Source organism: Athene cunicularia, assembly GCF_003259725.1.
Source record: "Athene cunicularia isolate RWA chromosome 3 unlocalized genomic scaffold, athCun1 chr3_part1, whole genome shotgun sequence".
In the NCBI taxonomy this organism is placed as follows: domain Eukaryota; kingdom Metazoa; phylum Chordata; class Aves; order Strigiformes; family Strigidae; genus Athene; species Athene cunicularia.
The window spans coordinates 48185282-48209655 of record NW_020799097.1 but is presented as its reverse complement, the minus strand read 5'-3'; the positions used below and the strand labels follow the sequence as shown (position 1 = coordinate 48209655).

The 24374-nt window shown below is 37.2% G+C and overlaps 1 protein-coding gene across 2 annotated transcripts in view; it reads left to right on the top strand.

The window, feature by feature from the left end:
• The window catches only part of PREP (prolyl endopeptidase), a 120958-nt gene extending 97369 nt beyond the window's left edge, over positions 1 to 23589 (top strand). For both annotated transcript variants that reach the window (XM_026845284.1, XM_026845286.1), the window contains exons 11-15: positions 6762 to 6898; positions 12396 to 12490; positions 15351 to 15482; positions 20297 to 20453; positions 22765 to 23589. In XM_026845284.1, the coding sequence (XP_026701085.1) occupies positions 6762 to 6898; positions 12396 to 12490; positions 15351 to 15482; positions 20297 to 20453; positions 22765 to 23059 (816 nt within the window). In that variant the 3' untranslated portion in view covers positions 23060 to 23589. The remainder of the gene's footprint in view (positions 1 to 6761; positions 6899 to 12395; positions 12491 to 15350; positions 15483 to 20296; positions 20454 to 22764) is intronic.
• Positions 23590 to 24374: the final 785 nt, after the last annotated feature.

The window sequence follows — 24374 nt, the reverse complement described above, 5'->3', positions numbered from 1 at the left end:
CTGAATGTGTAAGCACACAAGTAATTCAAGAAAGACTATAACTTACAAAGGCCCCTGGGGACATTTTTCTTTTTGACATGATTGCAATGTATATTTCACTCAAAAGGTAAATGTTATATATCTGATATCTGTCTGTCTTGACACTGTACACCAAGTTTTCTTTAAGGCAAAATGATGAAAGAAAGGGAGTAACTGTACATGGTGATGCTAATTATTCTGGTACAAGAAGCTCTGAGATGACACTGAAGGGGGCAGAGGATAAACAGAGAAGAGGCAAGAAGCTGCAAAAGTGGAGGGGGGGGTGGCATGTCATTGGATCGCATTTACCACTAAGTCTTTATGTAAAGGGAATACAGCCTTTTAACTAATGTAAAAAAGTGTGATTTAAAAGCAATTTCTGTGATGTCAGTCTTGCACGATTTCTGAACTTTCAGCTGAATTTTCATTTTTCTGAACTTTTATTTTTCTCTTGCCTTTCTCTCCTTCCCTGTGAGGGTAACTCCCTGCAGTCATCTGCAGCTAGGCAGCTGAACTTAGCAAGGAGGCATTTCTTCTAAAAGACCGTCTCCTGGCACTTTGCCTCTGTCAGCATGAGGCTGCTTTTTGTCCCAGTGGGTGGGTGGTGAAACAATTTCTTCTGAAAGGTTTCTTGATGATTTTCATAGTGCTTTTGCAAATGTCTCTAGTGGGTGGTGTTCTTTCTGGGTTTTACCTGCATGAATTTTTACTGTACTGGGTTACTTTGGCCCCTGTCCAGTTCTGTATTAAGCAAGCTTTGCAACCCACACAGAATTGCTTTGAAGCTAATTTAAGAGACTTAAAGAAGATTGATGAGGATTCCCCTCTGAAGAAAGGAAACCTCAGATCCCGTGAATTTGCTGTATAGTGGTAGTAGTTCTCTGTTACTGCTCCTGACTTTTGGTTCATCCTGTGTATAGGAATACAAAAACTGGTGGTTAGTAAGAGCTGCTCTTACAGGTGGCCATGGGGCCACTGGTAGCCTTATTCTTGGATCCATGCCACTGCTGCAATAAATAAGGTGTTTTGCTTGTGATGTCCTATATAGTCTCTAGCCCCAGGCTAGTATTAGATTTTTTGTAAAGTCAGAGGCAATGAGGGATTAAAGGGGTTGTGGGGAGGTGGTGTCAAAGGCAGCATGTGATTCTGTTTGAATTGCTGAGATTTCTGCCTTGGCATCTCAAGGAGAGGATTTCTCCCTGCCTGTCAATGCTGAAGTGTTCAGACTTGCTGGTGTGAAGGCAAGTCTTTGTCACATGCTGTCCTGAAGCACTGGGTAGCAGCTATTAGGGCTTGTCAGTGGGAGGTGTTGCTATGTAGCATTGTTCAGCCTCAGGCATCATTATCTCTGTACTTAGATACAGGTTTGAACACCCTGATGCCACTATCTGTGTAGAATAACTTTCTTTAGGGACTATTCCCTTAAGTTTACTCTTCTAGTCATCTTTCAAAGATAGTTGTGGGGGATTTTTAAAATGGTGGTCCTTTAACAAAGCATTTGCAGTGCTTGGGAAAACATGAGCACTGTTTTACTACAAATTCATTATGTTTTTCTTCCCTAAATCTCAAAACACAAATGATGGTGTGTGATGAGAAATCTTCATCGCACTCTTAATGAAGGAAATGCTTTATGTGAAAATCGATGCTTGAAATGCAGTTCCAGAAAATAAAAACTGAAGTTATCATTCCCTCTGATCAGCTACTTAGTACAGCCGTGCTTGCTTCACTTGTGCCTGTAGGTGCTGGGACCGAACGGAGCGTTGTGATTCTCCAGGGCCACCTGTAACTTTGTGGTGGCTGCTGGTGGAATCACAGCAGCCATGTGTGAGGGCAGCTGCTTTTATCTAGAAGCAGAAAACAATTGCTAAATTTCATAAGACTGCCACATCCTGTATTTGTTTCAAATGAAAAGGAATTGTCTCAGTAAAATGATAGAGATGATGTTGGAACAAAACTTAATTTTAAAGGCATCGTCATGGTGTTATTAAATCTGAATTATTGAACATGCATTTTTAATAAGGAGTATTCCAGTATGATTTATATGCCTTTTTAGTTGCTCTTCGTAAAATTCTTTGACATTTTGCACAATGAATGTCAGTCTAATGATAAACGTGACTCTTACCTGATTTTGATTAAGCACACAAAGACAGGGAAAGAATTGATAGCTCTGGTATGTAGTACCTAATCTTGAAAGAGAGGTTGAGAGCGACAATCTTGGAATCACTAGTGACTTTCTAAGAATAATTAGTCCATTGTGACTTAGGAAGTGTTTTCAAGTCCCAGAAGTCAAAGTTTCTTTTCATATGTAAAATTAATTTATTATCTGCAGGAAACAATTCTTCTGAAAAGCCAAACTAATCACTTTTTAATTGGATAGTGATTCTCTTTGCTATTAATGAGTGAGTCAGAAAAATTATAAATGGTTTCTAGACATTCAGATATTGTTCACAGCTGAAAAATATATGCATTAGACTTGTTTGATTGAGAACATTCTTTATTTGGTTTTAGAGCAGTATTTCAAAACCTGTGTTGAATCTTACCTTTATAAGGTTAATTTTAAATCTGTACAAATTTGTGGTTGGTTTTTGCTTAGGAATATATTTGCTTTTGTAAAGGTAAGATGATTTCAGGTGTACATGCACTTTTTCCCCCGAACAATTGTAATTACATGTATCTTTTAATCTCTCTATTACATAAACAGAAAATATTTCTGAAAGGGAGGAAAAGTGAAACTGAATACTCAAATTGCTGAGTTTTTTAATTTTAAAAAAATTGAAGTTTCTATTCAGTTTCAGTAGTTTTAGGTATTTTTAATTATGTGGTACAGTGTGAGTGTTCAGGCAGAGTAGTTCTATTTCTTTATTTGTTGTGATGATGGTATCACTTTATTCAATGATGCTGATTTCATATTTACTAACAAGAGAAGTGTGTAGTGTCTGGCTCTATTATCTCTGTAGACAAATGAAAGAAAAACATTGTATTCAACCTCTCTCTTTCAAATCATCTTAGCTTTTCAAAAGCTAAAATACTTAGTTTTACCTCCTGATGACTTGAGATGGAGAAGACGCTTCTTGTCACTGCAGAGGCAGAAGTAGATAAAGTCTTTCTGAATTAGGACTGTGTCTACAATGCTGGCTGATTGTTCCCCTCTTCCCTAAGTGAAGATTCACCTAACACAAATGTTGCACTTCTAAAAGTAAATAATAATTACAAGGACAAAGACCTCCCCAGGGGTGAATGTACAGAACTTTTATCCTACTTAACTCCCAAGTAAATTTAAAAATCCGATCACAAAGCTAATAATGGTATTTACTTGTAAAACTTACTCTGTAAACTGTTTTGGAAGTAAACTTCCATTGTATTTTTTAGGTAAAAAAGGAGAATAACTTGCTTTCAAATGCTAAGTTTAAAAAATGCAAACCACCACTCTATAAATATACATGGATGCACTACAGAAGAATGACTTAAGATTGTTGTTTGTATAGCTTATATAGCTTAATCTTCATGTAGTTTATAGTAATGAGTAATTGTGCAAACAGTGTTGCTTTCTCCCTGGATCATAATAAGAGGAATAGGGCTATAAATTTATGCCTCAGGTTCTGGCATCTAAATTGAAAGTGTTTCTTTCTGGCACTGAGACCCCCTTTTCTGTGTGACGGATAGGGACATTAGTGTGAGATGAAGTGAGCTACAGCTATTTCAGGGCCACTGTACTGCTTCAGCAGTACTCTCCTAGAATAGCACGAAGGGTTGCATGCAGCAAGAGTGACCTGTCAACCACACAGCATTGGTGGTGCATTCCTAGAGGCTGAAAATATTTATTTTTAGCACATGCCTCCTTGAATGGCGAGTATTGGCATTCATAATAACACTTCTGAAGCATTGTTCTCCATCCTTTTCCCTCCAAAATAACTTTTTTCTAATTTGTCCTCCTCTTATACGTGCTAGTGGCTGTAATGACATGAGTCTTTAGGAGCAATGAGTAATATAATGTGACTGGTGCAAGTGGATTACTCCTATCTGTGTTAAAGCAGAAAATGGTAGTACCCTTTTATGAGCATTTACTGCTGTAAAAGCTGGCAGCTTCTAAAATTAGGCATGAAATACTGTCTTGGGAAATTTTTCTTTTTAGGGCTTGCCCTTTCCAGTTTACCTTAATCTTTGAGATAGAAGCATGTCCCTTTATTGGTTACATGAATAAACCATTGGACTTGCTTCAGAGATAACAACTAATTTAAAGGTGAGATTGAATCAGTTGTTGAAAATAGTCTATTTGGAGAAGCTTAAATAGCTTCACATATCTTGGTGTCTCACTGAATTGATTTCTACCCCCTTCCCATTTGTTCATCTTGGAGAGAGATGTAATCATTATTTTAGCAAAGATAGGAGTGAAAACTCTTAAATTACAAATGTCACCTTGACATGCATCCTTTTTTTTGTTGAGTTTTCATTTAATGGTATGTTATTTAATCTTAACTGATGATGATGATAAAAGTCCTACTGAAGTCAGTTTTCAGAGAGTTTGGGGAAAAAAAAACCAAACCAGCAACCCCTTGTTCAGAAAGAAGCAGTAAAATTAATGGCATCCTGTAATAATCAGGAAAGGACTGGCCAACAGCAGTAAGTTGCTGGAAACATGGGAGGGCCAGGTACTGACTTCCTGTGAATTGCCAGCAACAACTGGAGTTGATGGATGGCATTTTAGAGAGGAGTCTCTCTGGAACTCCTCATCACCAGCCTCAGCAGTTCTCATGTCCATTAGATATTTTATTTGTTTATAGTGTTTACCTAAATACGTAAAATGAAAATACTTTGTATTCTACTGCAGTGAGTTCTGATGTGCACTTTGTCAGTAAATATACAGTTGTGGCAGTAGTTGGAAACAGTGATTTCAACTGTGTAAAAACACCTTCAGGCTTTTGTTCTGCATTTTTCCATCTGGGAACTGTGAAATACTGAATTATATCTGGACTATTGCTACAGGTTTTGGTGAAGTCTTTGAAGGTAGATGTGGTTTCATTTGAAATTTCTCACATTTCCTTAGCAATGACTAAACTAAAATGTGTTTATTTTGTTTTCAACGTGCTATGTGGATTCATATGTTTCACATTACAGGCAATACTCAGAATAAATGTGGTGCACAGGTTCATATTACAGTTGAGGTTCATATGTTATAAAAATAGATCCTGTTGATCATGTGCTTTATAAAGCATGGTAGGTCTGTTTCCTTTAAAAGCACAGAGGTTGTAAACATGCAACAAAATAAGAACATAATTCTTAATTTACTACTTCTTTGTTCTAATTAGACTAGAAATAACGATGCTAAAACCAAAGCAATAAAAAGTAGACAACCAGAACTTTACAACAAGCAGCAAACTGCTTTGACACCTATGTGTTTTGCTTGACTGGCAAAATAAGACACTCTGGATCCAAAGTTAGAGCATGTAGGCAGATACATGCATCAAAACAAGATGTGCAAACTGTGTTAAGCAATTGCAGTCTGTGTTTGTGTATGTGGAATTTAGCTTTTAAGTTCACACAGTGCTGTAGCAGTAATAGAAGGACGTACGAAAGCATGTGCTAGGTGGATACTTGGTGTTTTGGCAGCTGATTTCCTGAAAGCCAGCAGGCAGTTCGGTTGTCTTGCTGGATGGCTTTGGGGGTTCTGCAGTGTTAGGGCTCCTGGTTCTGGCTGCTAGGGAATGCCTGAAAATGTACCAAGTGCTACGAAAGTTTCCGACACAGCTTATGTTACCACCCTGATTGAGGTGAAGTGGTCATTGAGACAACCTGGAAAGACTGGCCAATGCTTAGTCCACTTTTGGTGGATACAGACTTACTTTGGTGAGTTCATGCTGTGTGCACAAGTGTTGAGTAGTCAGCTTTTCGCTGTTTTCACAAGGCTTTGTAAGAAACAGTGTCTTCAGCTATTCAAAGTTTACTCTTTTGACTTGAATCTGGTGTGTGAAGTGACTCCATTGAGAAATGTTGTTAATGCCAGTGTATTAATACTAAAACCAAAATACTGTGACATTTTTTGGCCTTCCTCTTGTGATTAAATTTATCTTTTACAAGAAAAGACTGCTACATCAACTGATACAAAGGAATTCTCTGTGATTTCAGTGGTACAAGAACAAATCTTCAGAGAGTTTTACATATGTATTTGGTAGTAACATAGCTCTCTTATCCAAAACAATATAACGTTCAGTGGGGTCTCACTAGGTCACCATTCTACCATGAGTTTCTTTCCTTTCTATCTACTGTTCTCTAGTGTCTAAAATTTTGAATTTTTAAAAAGGAGAAATTTTTAGAAATTATCATTTTAAACTGGAAATCTGGTTTTAGTTCTGTTCATTCTTTTTACCAGCTCAGTCTTTTATACCTTCATATATGATGGACCATGCAGTTCTTGCATTTTCACGCCAGTCTTCCCTTGGAGAGAATTGTATTGGGTTTCTAGCATTTTCTTAAACCCCCTTGTATGCAGAATTGATGGATAAGATACATAAAATTATACTGTCATACCCTTTGAATTGTCTCATTTTTATACATTTTCCAGAGCTATTAAGCAACCAAGCAGGTGATGACCATTGCTGAACCTGACCTGTGCAATGGGTACAGATTGCTCAGAAAGTTTTATCCATTGGACACCATGGAAGTGATCGCCTCTGCTTCTGGTTAACAGCAGTTGTGGAGAGTTACGAGAATAACAGCATTTCAGATTTCTTTTTCTCTTGCCTTAGGTTTTCTACCCTAGCAAAGATGGTACTAAGATCCCAATGTTTATTATTCACAAGAAAGGAATTAAATTGGATGGTTCTCATCCTGCCTTCTTGTATGGATATGGAGGCTTCAACATATCAATTACACCAAGCTACAGGTAAGCAGGGTAATTTGTACCTTCTTCTGGAGTACCTGTTATTAACTGTCACAGTCTGAGGACAGGATGGAATATGGATCTGACATACTAGTGCATTTCACATCCCTGAGAAGCAAGATGGGGGCCGTAAGGACAACACATCAGTGTCCAGGCATCATTTGTCTGCTTTATTCTGAATTCAAGGGTCACAGAATAAATCTGTGTCAGAGCAGAGAAGTGTGGTGCTCTTCTGAGGTTTATAGCAGGCATCCTGCCCTTTGGATTACACCTTAACCTCTTCCTACAATCTCACTGAGCTCAACAGAAAAGCATATGGACATATATTAAGCAAACATTTGAGCCCTTTGCTGAACTGGTAATATAGGAAGTTTTCTTTTATACAAATTATACAGATGACTAAATATAGAAAATCAAATATTTGTTTAAATGAATGTAAATAATTAAAATTTGGCTGTATTTTCATAGTATACTTTTGAGGAGAAGCAAAATCCTACTGTGTTCCCATATGATCAGGAAAGATGGCTCTGTCTTGAGATGCACATGATATGGGCTCTGCGTATGCAAAGCAATGCATTGTAAAACATTGCTGTGTGCAAAATAGGATTTGTAGCCCTCAGAAGCCATAAGCTTTACTGAATAGATGATCTCTTTAAAGAAAAGGCATATTTCTTCAGCAAGGGAATTTGAATAGACTTACCAAGAAGCAGTGATTGTCTGTAATATGTAAGAAATGCTCCTAGGCGAGGCAAGGGAAAACACAAATGCAAGTGGCTGAATGGAGAGCAGTTTTTCATATAGCAGAGCAGCAGCTTACCAACACAAAAATAATCTATTATGAAACCATCCTATTAACTTTAGGTGCTACCAGTCTTGCCTTAGAGTCAGCGCATTTCAAGACGTACTTAGTAGTGCTTGCTTTTTCAGGTCACTGTGATTGTATTTCTAAATAGTATTTATAGTTTCTTATCCTTTCTAACAAATACCTTGTCTAACAATGGACCTCCTATCTTGCATTCTATGATTATTTGAAAGCCTTTTATCTGCCTTGTAAAGCTACATTTTTAATTTCCTGTGGTTTTTGAGAGATACAATTATATAACCAGAATAGTTTTTAAATTCCTTTTTAGATTAGACTCAAACACTGATTTATTACAGTTTATTGTAGATGCTGAAAACTGTGATAAAACTTACCATGTTTTCATTTTTAAAGTAAATATTCTGTATCTATTGATTTAAGGTAAAATTTCACGTACTGCAGAGCTGACACAAGCTGACTGCTGGCAAAAGGAGAAGATATCTCACAGCGCCTCCTTCCACCTCCCATCCATTGGCCCTGGCGCTTGCTGGAACCTTTGCTAAGCTGATTTACCTCGCAAGAATGGCAGAAAACTGTCCTAATAAAATGGGGTGGGTGGTTTTCTGCCGTTTTGGCAAGTTAAAAATTGACTCACATAGGAGTCCAGCAAACAGCAGCAAGAGGGTGCAGCTGACAGTCAGAAGAGAGGAAGATGGAAGGTGGGAGCAGTGACCTGTGTCTTCCTGAACCCTATGAAACCTTTATTATACATTTCGTAAAATAAGAATATCAATCTCTAACAGTCCCTTAAAAGTAAATGCGCAGAGAACTATCAGTCACCTTCAGATCAAAATACATTATCCCACTGACAATGTAAATAAAACACGATTGGCCCCACCTCCCTCATTCTCTCCCTGTAGTATCAACATATCCATTCTCACTCAGCCTTTCTCTTTCTAAAAGAAAAATAAGAAAAGCTGAAGCCTTCAAATGCATTGTTATGGTTAATAACCTGAGAATTGAGTACTCAGTGAGGAAGTGTGTTCCAAAAGTAGGCAGGCAAGATCAGGGAAGAGAAATTCTAAGAAAGAGTTTATGCCAGAAAGTCAGGACATCTAGTCCTTTACCTGGCAGATCAAAGTAATGTTTGACTACATCCCTGTTGCTATATACTGCAGTATTCCACAAGGAGTCTAGATCCACGTGCTGCTCCAGCTGCTGCCCAACACCATGAGCTGGTTTTTTTGTTTGTTTTTTTTTTTTTTAGATGACCACAGGCACAAGTGCTAGAAAGCAGCCACACAGCCACAGAATGGTTAAGGCTGAGGCTTGCCACATCATTCACATGATCCTGAGCTGAGACATAGTAATGGAAATGCAACTGAATAGTTTCCTGCTTACCTTTAAAAAAAATAAAAGCAAAAAAGTTCCTGGATCAGTATCCTGATTTTTTATTTGAACTTCAGGCTCTTACAACTTTTCACAAAGCACTCCATCTTCTCCTTCCCAGTGGTTCATTTCTGTACTGTATTTCTTCAAGCCAGTACAGTGTTTTCTCACTGGTCTTTCGCACCCATTAATGTGAGCTTGGGGAGCTTATTTCCCTTCGCTGTTCTGTATGTGCCTCTGTGGGAACAGGAGAAGCAGTTTCTAATGAATCCTGGAATACAGCGGACTGTGAAGCAGACTGTGAAATTGCATTTCGCTGCTGCAGGGCAAGGCTGTACCAAGCCTTTAAGCAAAGAGGTGATGCAGGGAGAGAGTGTAAGTCCGAACAAAGGTCAGGCAACATACCAACCAAGGGTGCAGAGTACAAGATTACTCTTTTTGGTTACTTTATTACCACTCCCTCCTGCTCTACAAATGCCAGTCCAGTCAGTGACTCGGGATTTTTCCCCATCACCAGTGCAGTAGCCTGCATTTCTTGGTCAGCTGTAATATCTGACAGCAGATCAGTAGTTCTGGGAAAACATTTGTGCTCCTTGAAGCACAGCTCCTCACATTGTTCTGTTGTAAAAAACAGTACCTATTTTCTTTTTTTTTTTTTTTTTTTTTTTTTTTTTTCCACTGGCTCCTTCCTGACCCTGCTGTCCTTTTCTGTACTCTTTTTATTTACCCTGCCCCCAGGAAAGAAGGAAGAACAGGGATAATAAGCAAAAGAGACTGTTGGGAAGAGCAGGGAGCCAGACTTTCCTCTGCAGAACAAGACATTTTCTGAGTATTTAGGGAACTGGGCAGTTTGCTGTGACTCAGACACCAAGTTGACTGGAAGAACACAGGAGGCAGTAGCAGCCTTGTGTATGAAACTTGAATCTTGTGCTGTCTGATCACTTGGAATGTTCACATTTTTAAAAAGTTAATGAGTCGTGATTATATATAAAGCTTGTTATAAGCTCTAGACACATCTACCTCAAAGTATTGGTCAAGTTAGGGTCCTGACTCAATTATTGACTGTCAGAGTGGATATTAATTAATAGTCATTGGCAGTGACATTACTAGATATATACACATTGGCGTATATTGGATAGTATTTTCTGAAGTGCCTGAATCCCAGTAGTATTGCTGAGAGTGAGCACAGATATACTAAACCTTACTTATAATCTGGGCAATATAATAATTGTCAACAAACTCTTGACTTTATCCCACTGAGGGTATGTGCAACAAAAAGATTGTTTACTTGTGGAAATGGGGCCGAACTTCGTATAATAAGAGTACTGCATATCCTGTGAGATCCCAAGTCACTTAGACCCCTCCAAAATTTATTATCAAGGTACCATCTCTGTTAAAGCAGTCCACAGACAGGATAGGATGCACTCAGTACTTTAGTTTTGCGTTGCTCACAAATTCTTTGCTGGTTAAATATGCTGATCCCTCAGGTGGGCACAGTTTCTTTTAGCAGATGGAAGAGGATGGACTCTGTTATGGAATTTTTTATTTTTCAAATATTCTCAGACAATATATTTGGGTAGCAAGCTCTTACCTGCCATTCTTATATTTGCTACCTTTCATTATTAGGAGATTAAGTAAGTTTGGAACAAAAGGTTTCTATTGATTTTGTTTGAGACAGAGACAGGGAAGAGAAGTGCAGAAAGTTTTGGAAGGTTTTGTGGCTCTAATATACCAAAAATTAAGAAGCCACAAATGAGGCAACCTACTGTCAGGCTACTGTACATTAGCGGTATAGCAGCCTGTCAGAATTAGGCATCCTGGAGTTTGACAGAATAATGCTCTCTGACCTTTGCACAGTGTGCTTATAGAATATCAATCTTACATCTGATCAGCATGTCATAGAAATCTAAGGAAAATAGAATTCCTAGTGATGGACTTTGGAATTGATTTTACAGAAGCAGACATAGTTCATGCCTCCAGAGCCGTCTGATGGCCACAGGTAACCAGCCTAGGTGGAAAGTTTTTGCTTTGATGGATTATGAAAATAAAAATATCTCTTACCAGTTATCTTTCTGATTTTCTTTTTTGTTTCCTTAATCCTTGATATATACTCTCAATAACAAGTGCCAGTACATAGGTAATTGCTTCGGGAGATATGAAAAATTTACCTGTTTTGCTACTACATCCAAATGAGACATACTGTAGGACTGCTCTTTCAAGACATTTCTGCTAAGCAGTAGGGGGACTTAAAGGTAAAAAGGCTTAATCCTTGCTCTTGTGGTTGAATAGGATTGATTTCTGCAGGCCGTGGTTTCTTGCATGAGTGAAGATTTCAAGTAACTAAGGAATATAAACCTGCTAGAGTTGTTGGGATTAAATTTTAATATTTTACTGGTCTCCTTGGCTGATGTGTGGTTTGCCATCAGCAGCTTCTGCTATGTTAAGCTACTGCCTCAGCAGATCAGAGATATATTTCTCTTCTTAATTGTTAAATTTAATTAAAATTACTTTAGTCCCTTTTAGAAAGATATCAGTAGTTTTGCTACTTTCTCAATTTGGCATTTAAAAAAAAATTATGCTACTTTGGCTTTCAAACAGATTCTAAAGATACGAAGGAAGGCAGAACTTGTAATTTTATTTTTTAGGATTTGTTTTGCAAGCAATGCAAATGGAAAATAAATAAGAAGGAGATTGGCCAGAACTTGACTGCACACCCTGGCAGGAAACAATAGTAGAAGCAGGGGTTTTCTTTGCAAACACAGTTTTATAAAGGTCAAAAAAAGAGTATATTAAGCAGAAGTTGAAAATACCTGCTCATAAACAAAGATCCAAGTGCTGATCTTAAGTCGTAATTCTTTGCTTTCTTCATTTGGGCTAAGCCTCCCTTTCATCTCTGCAAAAGCAGAGGGGACCCATGGAAGAGGAACGGTTGAGAAAGCTATGGTGGTCCAGCAGAATGGCAGAGCTCTAGTTCCCACACTGAAGGCTTTGAAGATCAAAAAAATGGTGACATGTCCTGGGGGCATCTTCTGTTAGGCAGAACCACTGGCCACTCTCCTCCAAAGTTCAGAACTACAAGAGGAAGACTGGACCAGCACTAATTGCTTCCACTCCTGAGACTGAAGATTGTTTATTTTCCACTGATAACCATTGAAAAAAGCCTGGCTACTCAGGTTTGCCAACAAAGGGGACCTCATTCACGATTTCATCACTGATTTTGGGAGAGATCTTTCCCTCAAAATATTTTTGTAAAAGTGCTAGGGATATAAAAATTGCAGATTCAAAATAATTCTCTGTCTTTTTGCTTTTTAGTGTGTCAAGACTTATTTTTGTGCGACACCTAGGGGGTGTTCTAGCAGTGGCGAACATCAGGGGCGGTGGTGAATATGGAGAGACCTGGCATAAAGGTAAATCAGTCCAAGTAGAGGAACAAAACTGGAGGCTTAGCAATGAAAATTGCAACGTTTTCTTTTCACTCCCTCTTCCATACTCACATCTCCTTTTGCCTTTTATGTATGCTGTAGAACAGTACATTTTTACTCAGATCTGTATGTTGTCCAGTGTTATCTGATGGTTTTCATTAGATTGTTTTAATTTTTGCAACCTATTTAAAAATAGCTTTGTACAAACACAATATTTTCCAAGAAAATAATTGCATTTAAAAAAAAATTTTAAAACAGTTCCCTAGACTTAAGGATTTGAAAATGCAGCTATTTATCTTGAACTTACTTTCAAAAAAATAGCTGTCTATACTGCAGTAGACCTGGCTTGGTTTCACATACTTCTTTCATTGTAGGTGCACATGGCCCCATGATTCTAGATCCCCAGGACAACAGCACTGACTATTCATACTCTTAATATCACACACACATACAAAAATACCATTTACATAACTTTAGAGAAGATGTGAACTTTTGAATTCAGAATGTAACTCTTCCAAATTGGTTTTGTACAATTTATGAATAGACCCTTTTTTTATATTTAGTGAATGTGTTTGAAGTTCATATGCAAGCAATCAGCTCCACAAATGCAGCATCATGTCATTCCCTCCACGCTCTCTCAGGGGGTCCACCTTCTTGCAGACAAGCATCTGCCCTTTTTGGGATATTTTAAGCTCAGTTTATGCTGCAGGGAAACCAAGTCACTCACTACAAAACCTTGTCAAACTCTTTTCCCCTTTTCTTAATAATTTTGATGCATTTCTCTCCATGTTTTTCCCATCTTATTCTTGTCTTAGTTCTTTGACTGTTTTTTTCCACTTGCCTTAAGTTAACAATTTTCTCATCCCTTCACAAGAGGAAAAAGCTGGAAAATCCTACGTGTTTCTGTAACATACCCATCATTATTTAATGGTAACACCTTATTCATATCCCAAGTATCTGGCAGATTGTTGTCAGCAAGGCAAATGCACCATAACAGTGGTGTTCACGATGCAGCAGTTTGCCATGGGAGTAATACATAATAACTTCTTAGCAAACAAAACGGTATTCCCAGATCATTACATCTTGGTTTTATTATTTCATCTGCGGTAACTTTTTGTCTGGGTCGTTTCCTCACAATTGAGTTAAATATGTAATAGTTTCATAAATAGATGCTCTATATGCTTGCAGATACAGGATATTATTGCTAAAGATGAAGTATCCTTCATTAATTTTAATTTGGCAATTGGTTTGTAATAGATTTTAATAAAATCTATCTTAATATGATAATGCTTATTTGGTCCACCTATTTCCTAGTTAATTTTGACCCAAGTCTTTTACTGCAGTTGTAAGATGTATCTGTTCTTTGTTAATTCCAAAAACAATTAGTTTGTTTACTTTGGTTTACTTGTATAGGTAGGACTCAGACCTTACCTTACACCAGACCAGAACTTTGAGCAGCATAAGATTTATTTCTCCTTTATGGCCACACATTTGATTACTTTTTCATTGTCCCAGTATGTCACTCTTCAGTGATCTCATTAATATGAGAATGATGTGCATTTGTTAAAAAATTAAAAATCTTCTGGTCCCAGTTCTACAAGATCTGTATGACTGTGTCAGAGTTATTTTACCAAACTTTTACAACATAGACATGAAGCATCCAGTGTAAATTGGGTGTCTAGGATCACTGGATGAACAATGGAGATAGAGACGCTTCCAGATTATAGTTCATCTCACTTATTTTAGGGGAGAATTTCCTGAACCATAGTGGGAACCGTAGGCAATTAGCTTAGAATAAACATCCAGCTTTTAAACAAAGTAGAAGGAACTGGAGTTCCACTTCTGCATCAACTGAGCCCTCTTACCTGGCTGGACCACAGCCTTTGCTACAGGAATATGAGGACTTTTTTCCTAGTTCTCATTTCTTACTAGCATTTAGTTGCCTGAGAATGAATATACCAGGTCTTAAGGTAGGATAACCTTTGAAGAGAAGCTTGTTTTAGTCTCTTGCTAAACAAGCATCTAAAGCAGGAAGATGATGAGATTTGGTCAACTGAGAGTTCTCTATGTTGGTACTCTTCTGCTCAAATAGTTGAAAGATTGTAGGACAAAACCGTCCTTTTCCTTCCCTATCCCACCCTGCAAAATTTTTTCTTTTGAGAACTGGAAGTCTTACCAGTGATGTCATCTGGACCTACATTTTCAGTCATGATTTATTCCTCATACATATGATCACATTTGGAATTTTGTTCAACAGAATGACAGCATCTTAAGCATTTCTGTATTGATAATTAATAACATTTCAAACCAAGATGCAACACTGAATTCCCTTTTTGACCATAGCTATGTATAATCTGCCTTGAAAACAACTAATAAAAGAAAAAGTAAATTACCAGCCACATATTCTATGTCCAAAAAGTAAGAAGTGCTTATTTTATAAGTTGAAGCTTTATTGCTTTAAGAAACTGTCACTAAGTTTAATGCTATTAAAGTCCCATTATATTAAAGCTCAGGTGGATTGTATGTGGTCATTTTGTATATATTTTGCAATGCAAAGCTTTTAGCTTTCATTTTACTGATTAGAAGCATTACCTGGCACTCACTGCACAGTATAGGTATGTATTATTCAGAGTTTCTGAAAGCATTAGCGTTATCGACAGAACCATCTTATACTCTCTCTGTGTTGAAAGAATCTTTCATTTTTGCTGTCTTTGAGCCACATCAATTATTAAAGTGCTCATGAAACTGGAATTGTTCCCAGGTATTTTTGCACACATGTTTTTCTAAAGAGATGGTATCAAATGGATTTTATGGCATCAACTGATTTGTTTTATTTGTGTGCTAGGTGGTATCTTGGCCAACAAACAAAATTGCTTTGATGACTTTCAGTGTGCTGCCAAATACCTCATCAAGGAAGGCTACACATCCCCAAAGAAGTTGACCATTAATGGAGGCTCAAATGGGGGCCTCTTAGTTGGTAAGAACTGCTCATGTGTTTCCTGGGTTTGGTGCTGGATTTATCAAAATAACCTGACAAAAATTCACGAGACAGTCTTTTCTAAAGTTGCCAAATGTCAATGCATTGATATATACCAAGTGGTAAATATATACAATTGTACTTCATTTGCTGTTGGGGGACACTTTTTCATTTTCAGGACATTGGCATTCTGCAGTCTTTAGCAAAGGCTGACTGTTAAAAGCCATACTTAGAATTACTGTCTTGTGTGATAGAGCTAACCCTCTGGTAGAGTCACACAGTAAGTAAGAATGTGTTAATGCATTTGTTTTTTTATTTTTCTTTCTTAGAGCTAACCATTACAAAGTAATTGCTGAATAACCAGGAATCTGTTACGTAGAATCGGGAAACTGTGTGGTCTGTAGTGTAAGCCAGAATCCCATGTCTTGCAATCTTTCAGTTTCTTGTTCACTGTTTCTGTAGTCATGCATTCTTGTTTTTAAAGGGCAAATGAAAACATGACAGTCTGCGTTTAAAGCCTTTATGCAGGGACATGTAACAATTTGATTCTACTTTCATTGTGTACTTAAAACATGAACACAAATAAAATCATGAGTGTCTCTGGTGAGAAGCATACAGTACAAGCACAGCTACTCAAAGTCATGAGCTTTTGAGCGACTGTGTAAATGTAGCACTCTCTTACAAATGCATCTTGTTCACATATAATTCACTGCTATATTCTTAAATTGAAAGAAATTAATAGCCCCCTCTTAAACAGAAAAACTAGTCACAAAAACATCTCATAGTCCAAGCAGTATTTAAAGAGCTACAAAATTTATTTGAGATTAAATCCCTGTATCTAAAAGTAGTAGAAGAAAAAGGGAGGTGTTTTTGTTCAATTTTGAAAGCAGGAAACACAAAATTAATAATACTGGAGTTTGGGGTTTTTTTATAAACAGCATGAAAGGCATGTGACAGCACAATGGAGTTGAGCTGCTCATGTGAGAATTAAAAAAAAATGCATTTCAAGTTCATAAACCTCTGATTTATAGAAAAATAGCAAATTTACTAGGCCCGCTATTTCCTTGGTCATCTTTTTATATTCTTTGCTATTTATCTGCTGTTGAATACTGGCTCTACTGATTTTAGTCTATTTTACATTGAACTAGCATCTAGCATAATAAACAGGACTTGGAGTTATACGGATATTTGGTGTAAGCTATCTTGGCTATTCCTGCATTGTTATTTTTTAAAAGCAGTTGTTTTAATGATGTAACAAATACATGTGAAGTTACATTTTTGCTTTCTGCTGATATGCTCAGTTACCGGTGGCAGGAGGTATTTCTGCACTGTAGATGGGAGTACCAAGAGAAATGGATGAATCTGATAAAGGATTAAACGTTTTGCACACTGTTGGGAGTGCAAGCATTGCACAAGTCAATTTTATATGATTGTAAATATCTATTTGGATATGCAGTTAAACTTTCAACATGTTACATAGTTTCTGAAAATATTATTTTATGCTTACATAGACTTCAGTTTCAGTTGGGGTGAGATTCATCCTACCCAGCTTCAGTCAGAAAAAAATCTCTGTTTCTGCTTGAACAAGTCAGATGGCCTCCTTGTTTAGGTAAGGGCAAGTGAGTAACACCTGCAGAGCATAAGTCATTCCGGTAGGAGACAGGTGTTAGGAATCTAGACCTCCCTGCTCTGAAAATCTGTTGCTAGAAACCTTCCCTTGCACTTGCAGATGGTTTACAATCCAGCTAGATTTCCATGCTCTTGATGAGCCAGATAGGGATTTTACTTGACTGGGTAAAATTAGGTGAATTTAGGAAATTCTTGTGCTTTTTCATCATAGCAGAACTAAATTTTCCAATAGTTCATGAAATGCTAGGGAGCACAACTCATACTTTATGTGTGAGAACCCACTGCCGGATTGCCTCAGTTCTCATTTATTGAAGAAAAGACTGACAAGGAAGAGTATTGTCACTCTTCCAAAATACTGTTTCCTTTTAGTCTGCCTAACAGGAGGTGTCTGTGAGGAGTGTATATCCCTGAGCTCTTGCCTCATTCAAGTGCAAAACAAGACTTCCTTGTCCTGCAGTGAGATCCCCAAGCTGAGTAGAGCAGCACAGCTGTGAGCTGAAAACCTCCTTCATGCAAATGCAATGTTTGACCTCTCGTTTGCTTAGGCAAGCAGTTCTTAGGCTTTGAAATGTTACTTTTGTACTGAATTTTAAAGCTCAAAGTATGTGTAGAGGAGTAAAATTCACTAATAAATTGTTCTGGGTCACAGTATATTAATGCATATCATTAAGTATTATGGCTAATTAAAGGTGTGCAGTGGGAATTGACGAGTGTCTCCATAAGGGATCTCTTATTGAAGTAACTATTTAGGGAACTAGGAGCACTGAGCAAAACACAGTGCTTCAAGAGACTGCTCTTCAAGAAGGACTACTGGAATTAAATGTAATGATAGTTGTTTTGGCTCTTTTTTTCTACCAGAATGTAATTTATGTTTATAAAAAGAAGTAACATGAAGGGGAGGGATCTGATCAAAAGCTTCAGTTAAAAGGATGAAGAGCTTTTACATGGCACCTATTTAAGGCACTATACACACCTTATGAAAATGGCTCAGAAAGGAGCCAGGAAGAGTTAGCATAATTACATATCAGAGATGACCAGAAGTAAAATCACATCCTTCAGAAAATAGAAATCATGTTCAAAGGAAGAAAATGGAGTAGAGTGTAAACTCTGACAGGGACTGGCAGACCACAGGAGGCTGATGAGCAGATTGTTTCCAATATAAAGATTACCAGTGAAAGCTTTCTGTGCACATCAGGAGCAAGAAGCTGGCTAGAGGATCTGTGCGACTTACAGATTAGTGAGGTGTAAAAGGATCACTAAAGAAAGATAATGGCAGAGCAGAACAAGTAAATGGTCTATTTGTATTGATGTTCCCTCCTGAGGAGCATGGGGAGTTCCCAGCACCAGAGTCTCTCTTCATGGGGAATACTCTGAGGAGCTGACTCAAACTGAGGCATCAGCAGAAGAGGCTTTGGAATAAATCAATTAAATGAAAAGTGGTGTGTTGCCAGGACCAGATGGTGCACACGCAAGATACTAAGTGAACTCCAATATGAAATTGCAGGCTACTAAGCCTGAATATCCGAGAAACAGAAGGGAGCAAGTGTAATGCCAATTTTTAAAATGGTTCATGGTGATCCACAAGCTGCAGATGAGCAAATCTGACTTCTCTAATGGGCAAACCAATTGAAACCAATAAATAATAGCTGACATATAAGGAATAATTTTGCAGGCTGAAGTTACATCTTGCAAATCTATTAGAGTTATTTGAAGGAGTCCGGCAGCGTATGGTGTTTGTAACGGTGATCTAGGTGAGAAGTTTTTCTTGGATTTTCAAAAGCTTTTGACAAGGTTGCCCATAAGGCTATGCAGGAAAGTTCTTACTGAGCTGGAATCAAGGTCATGTCATGGCGATATCCTGGTTAGCAGGAGGCAAAGAATGGGAATAAATGATCCATTTTCACAATGGACAAAATTGAGACGATACAGGAATTGGGAAAGAGTATAACTACATGGTGGTTAGCTCTGAATTAAGAAAGGGATTCTGGGATCCATTATAGTAGTTACATGAAAATCTCAGTGCTCTTATTTCTTAAAATTCAAAAAAAAGCAGCAGATTTTGTAGAATCACCACTCAACAGATTTAAATCAAGCAACAGAAATTGGAATTGAAGAACTTATTGCTACAGGATATGATCAAAGCTAGATGAATAATCATTAAGAAATTAAATAGATGTATTTACAGAGGATATGTGTTTTGATAGCTATTTCACAGGGTGGCTGGAGATAACTCCAACTCAGGGAAAACCTAAACAACTAGTTCAAAAGCTGATGATGTACAGGAAATATCTCCCAGTGTTTGCTTAATGCCTTTTCCTAGAGCCATCTGCCAGTTGCCACTCTTACAAATTGAACACTGAGCTAGATGGGCCTGCTGTGGTTATTTTTTAAATATATGGGGCAAGCATTATTCTTAAAGAAATGGTCCCTTCCAATAGTAGGAAGATGGAAATCATAAAAAAACATAAAAATCATAAATCATAAAAAAGAAAATACAACAGTAATTTGTTTTATTAAAATGAGGTCACTCCTCTGATTTTGTACTAGTCTGCTTTTATCAAAACTCTTCATATGGAAGAAATCTTTCATGAATAAATGGAGAGCATTTGCTCCTTGATGCCCTTTTCTTTGTTGATACTAATATTAAAAGTTTAGACAGTGAATGGTTTAGGAAACTTAAGTTTAATAGTCCAAAAGCTCACATATTTAAAAAGAACATTTCTCCTTTAGACCCAGTTTGCTAGTTTGGAAAGCAGTTTTCAAAGAACAGCATGTTTGGTGCCTGAAGCACAGGAAAATAACTCTAAAGCTGTTTTGAACATATCATCCTTGGGAGTTATAATTTTTATCCATTTGAATGTTTGCATTCAGTTTTGCTTAAAAGTCTATTTGACTTCCTATTCAGTGGCAGTCTTCTCCCAGTGCAGTTGGGTTTATATCAGATAATTTATACTGAAGTGTTTTGGCTCCAGGTATTATACAGTAATCTATATTTCTTCTGACATTGTTTTAACATAACTGTTTTGCTTTTTTTAAAAAAAAAAAACAAAAACAACAAAAAAAACCCTTTGAGTTTATAAAAGCTTTTTGAAAGTTGGTCTTTCATGAACTTGGCAGTGGACCTTTCACTGCTGAGCTTAATTCTTTAAGATATGAATACTAATGGAGTTGGTTTCCTGTTGAAGCTGCCTGTGCTAATCAGCGCCCCGACCTATTTGGTTGTGCTATTGCCCAAGTGGGAGTGATGGACATGCTCAAGTTCCACAAGTACACCATTGGCCATGCTTGGACCACTGACTATGGTTGCTCCGACTGTAAAGAGCAGTTTGAATGGCTGTGCAAGTAAGTGCCTTTAAATACTTCCGTGGTTGTTAAAATGCATCGTCTGCCCAACAGTTTCAGGTTGTCATGATCAATATCTGTTCTAAGAATTATTTCATCCTTTCCCACACTGGATTTGGGGAGTTCAGCATTTCCTTACGTCAGTTTTGCATGAAAGACTTATCTTCAAAGCCCTGTTGAGTCAACTGGTCATATTTTCAAAGACCTTGTTCTACTAGCAGCTTTAACAACTCATAAGGTTTTCTTTCTGAATAATGGCTCCTTTAGACTGTCACAACAGAATATTCTCAAGTGAACCACTACATAAATTGTATTTTTTACGATGGGGGAGAGACAATCACCATTGTGAATTATATTATACAATGTGGATGGGATTTATTTGTAGGTATTGAATGGCAGTAGACCATAACAGGATATTAATTCATTTCTTAACTCCTTGCTGAGAGGTCTGGAAAGATTAGACGAGAGAGACAGCTGTGTGAGAACAGAAGTGATCTGCACATTGGATATGGGTAATAATGAGTGTGTTAGAATAAGTGCCATCATTTTAAAATATTTTTCTGAAATTTTATCTTCTGTTACTGCATTTATATTTCTTTGATAATGAAGATTGACATTCCAAAGAATGCTTCAGACACACTAAACAATTTGGCTGGTCTGAAATTTAATAGTTTAGATATTAAAAAGTACATGTGCTACAAGTACACTGAGATCTAACTTGACCTAAAGCATTTATTAAAAAAAAAAAAAATCAATGTCAAGTCCAAATACTATATGATCAGTTGGGCCCATTGTAATTAGATTCATGTTGATAAATGTAATTAGATTAGTTTCAAAACCTGCAGTTAATTTAATGTTTCAGTGGCAAGCACATTTTTGTAAATATAGTGCACAAAACACTTCATAAATTTCATAATTCATCTTTTATCAATAGGGAGCTTAGATCTTAGATAAAAGATGAACTGTTATAAAAATGATCCAAACAATATTCATTATTTTGGACACTGAAGCTTGCCTGCACATCTGTGAGTTCAGATATTCTGAAGAGGTAAAGTAGAAACAAAGTTTTAAATTCATTGTGTGATTAGGAGAAATGCATCTGTAGGAAGGAGTCACTCCATACGTACTTATGTACATGCTTACTCACAAAATCTCAATTTGTAATTTTAGAAACATCTTGTATGGCAATACCTGAAATATTTCTTTGCCTCCTTTTCAACAGCTGTCAGTTGATTATCGAATGTAAGAAGATACATATGTAATGTTGCTTAGAAGCTGCCTTTACAGATACCCAAAAAATACATAAGGCAAATAGAGTGGCATGTAGCGACTGTCATTTAACTTCTTTTCAAAACAAATCATAATCTGCAAATTCACTTAACATTGTTCCGTAGATGAAAATGAGGAAGCCAGAAATCTGTTATGTCAGATGTTCAAATATTGTCACGCGTTCTTAAAAATAATTTGGACTTACTTAATGGGTACTCCTCCAAGTGGGAAATACTTTCAGAAACAAAGCAAGATTTCCTTCTGTATTTTCTGTCATAAAATAGGGAGGAAAAAAATTGTATCCTACTCTTGATACAGGGAACGTAACTTTTTTCCTACCTTTGTCTAAATGAAGTATGAAATGGTTAGATGGATCTTCGTGACTTACTATTAAGTTTAATTTCTAATGCTAGTGATTGTGTTAGATATATAGATACACTTTTTATGTTATGTTACAGTAGCTAAAATATGTAAATTCTCCTGCAAAGACAGCAGATTTTGGAAGTTAATTATTCATTGCTCAAAACATAGGAATGAATGTCATCTACTGAAAGCAGGAAAACTTACAGTTCTCCTTTCAGTTTCCTGCATGGTGTTCCCTCAGAGTACATGCATGTTTAAAGGTGGCCTAAACATTGGAGACAGCAAATTTAATAACTGTATAGCACTTGCAGCTTACTATGAGAGACTGTTTCCAAACTTGCATAGGAAGAAGCCATCCACATGCAGACCTGGGCTACATATGTTCACTGGGAAAAAGTCTTTATTTCCCTGTTGCCCAGCAGGATGGATCCTGCTATGACTCGACAGCTTTTGCTTCAGTTTCCCTGTTGCCCATTCCTGATACTTTTGGCATTTATGTGAAATGTATGGATATGGCCGCTACCACGTATCAGTTGCCAGTAGTGCATTTCTGATTTCTGCAACTGAGAACTGTAGTATTCTGAGTGCTATCAAATGCCACTGTGATGGTTTCAGCATGAGAGGACTTTCTCGTTGGGTCTTAGGAAAAAATATGTAAACATTTGTGCACTCTTTTCAGGTACTCTCCACTTCACAATATCAAACTACCAGAAGAAGATGGCATCCAGTATCCCTCTACGCTGCTTCTCACAGCAGACCATGATGATCGTGTGGTCCCTCTACATTCACTGAAGTTTATTGCTACTCTGCAGTATATTGTGGGCCGAAGCCGTAAACAAACCAATCCACTCCTCATCCACGTTGACACCAAGGCTGGCCATGGAGCAGGAAAGCCAACTGCTAAAGTTATAGAAGAAGTGTCAGATATGTTTGCTTTTATAGCAAGATGCCTAAATCTTGATTGGATTGAATAGGCAAAATGTTTATTACTGTCTCCTTTAGAAAACAAGGGCTTTAACACCATTTAAGACCAACCAGACTACTACTTGGTGTAGTACTTACATTTAAGAACTGCAGTTTAATATTCTATTGATCCAACCTGCTATGGAGTTTTGATCTTCTGTACTTCCTTCTTTTTGGCGTTTCTTTGAATTTCTTTTCTACCGCGTTCCAAAGTACATTTTTAAAAGCATGTTCAAATAAATAGCTGAGCTCTTGTCAGTGCTGTTGTGAACATTTAGATTCCAGAGTTAGTAATAGTTGAGCTTATTTCCTGTACACAATTTTAATGTGTTTTGCACCTGTAAACATATGCAGATAATCTGTAATTAAATGTAAGTACTGTCCACATACAAGAACTCTGAGCATAATTTATTTACATAGTAACTTATTTAAGAATGTAAATTGAAAGTGTTCAGTGGTAACCATGAAATACTGAAGAGACAGTAATCTGGGTAATTAAGTCAAATATTATTAAAAAGCTTATATTACATGCTGTTCATAAGTGTGTTACAGTCTACAATAATAATGTTGTGAAATTGTTCTTTTTTTCCAAAGAGACTTCAAAATGTCACCAGTTTTCTCTTCAGTCATTTATTTCCACACAGAAAACTGGAGGTCAGAAAACTTGAAGAATGCTTAGATTCTCACTGTAATCTCAGTCAAGCTATACCAATACTCTTCAACAACCCGTCTGCTGTTAGCTCTTTAACTATTTCTGAAGAGTAGACCAGACTCCGGTTAAAAAAACCCCAAACAAACAAAAACCAACCCAACACCACAGCTTTGTCCAGATTGTTCGAGTTCAGTTTTTCCTGATGCCTTTGACAGAATGTTCTCTTAAGAAGCCCAAATCTGAACATACATATATTAACCCACTTCTGTCTGCAGAACAAGAGCTCATAGTCAGACTCTCTGATGATTTGACACAGGCACAGTATTTGAACTGGCGTTTCATATCTTTCCTATCTAGGCTGTAGATAAAGTAGATGTATTTTCCTACTAGCTGTCTAAACTCTGATGCACTGCAGCAGCTGGGATTTGATTTTGCTGAGCAAATAAATATTCTGCCATTAATTATTAGTCTCGTTGCCCCTCCAGAAAACACTGCTGCTTCTCAGTTTTGGATCAACTAATATATTCTTCCAGAATCGTGCTCATCATTATATTCATACTTAGACTCTAAGGACTGTTATTTTAACTCTGGGCTTAGGAGTTTCACCTCTAAGCAAACAGTGTCTCATCCCCAGAAAAGGAGGGAGTGGTATTTAAAAGAGGAGTGGGCTGCTG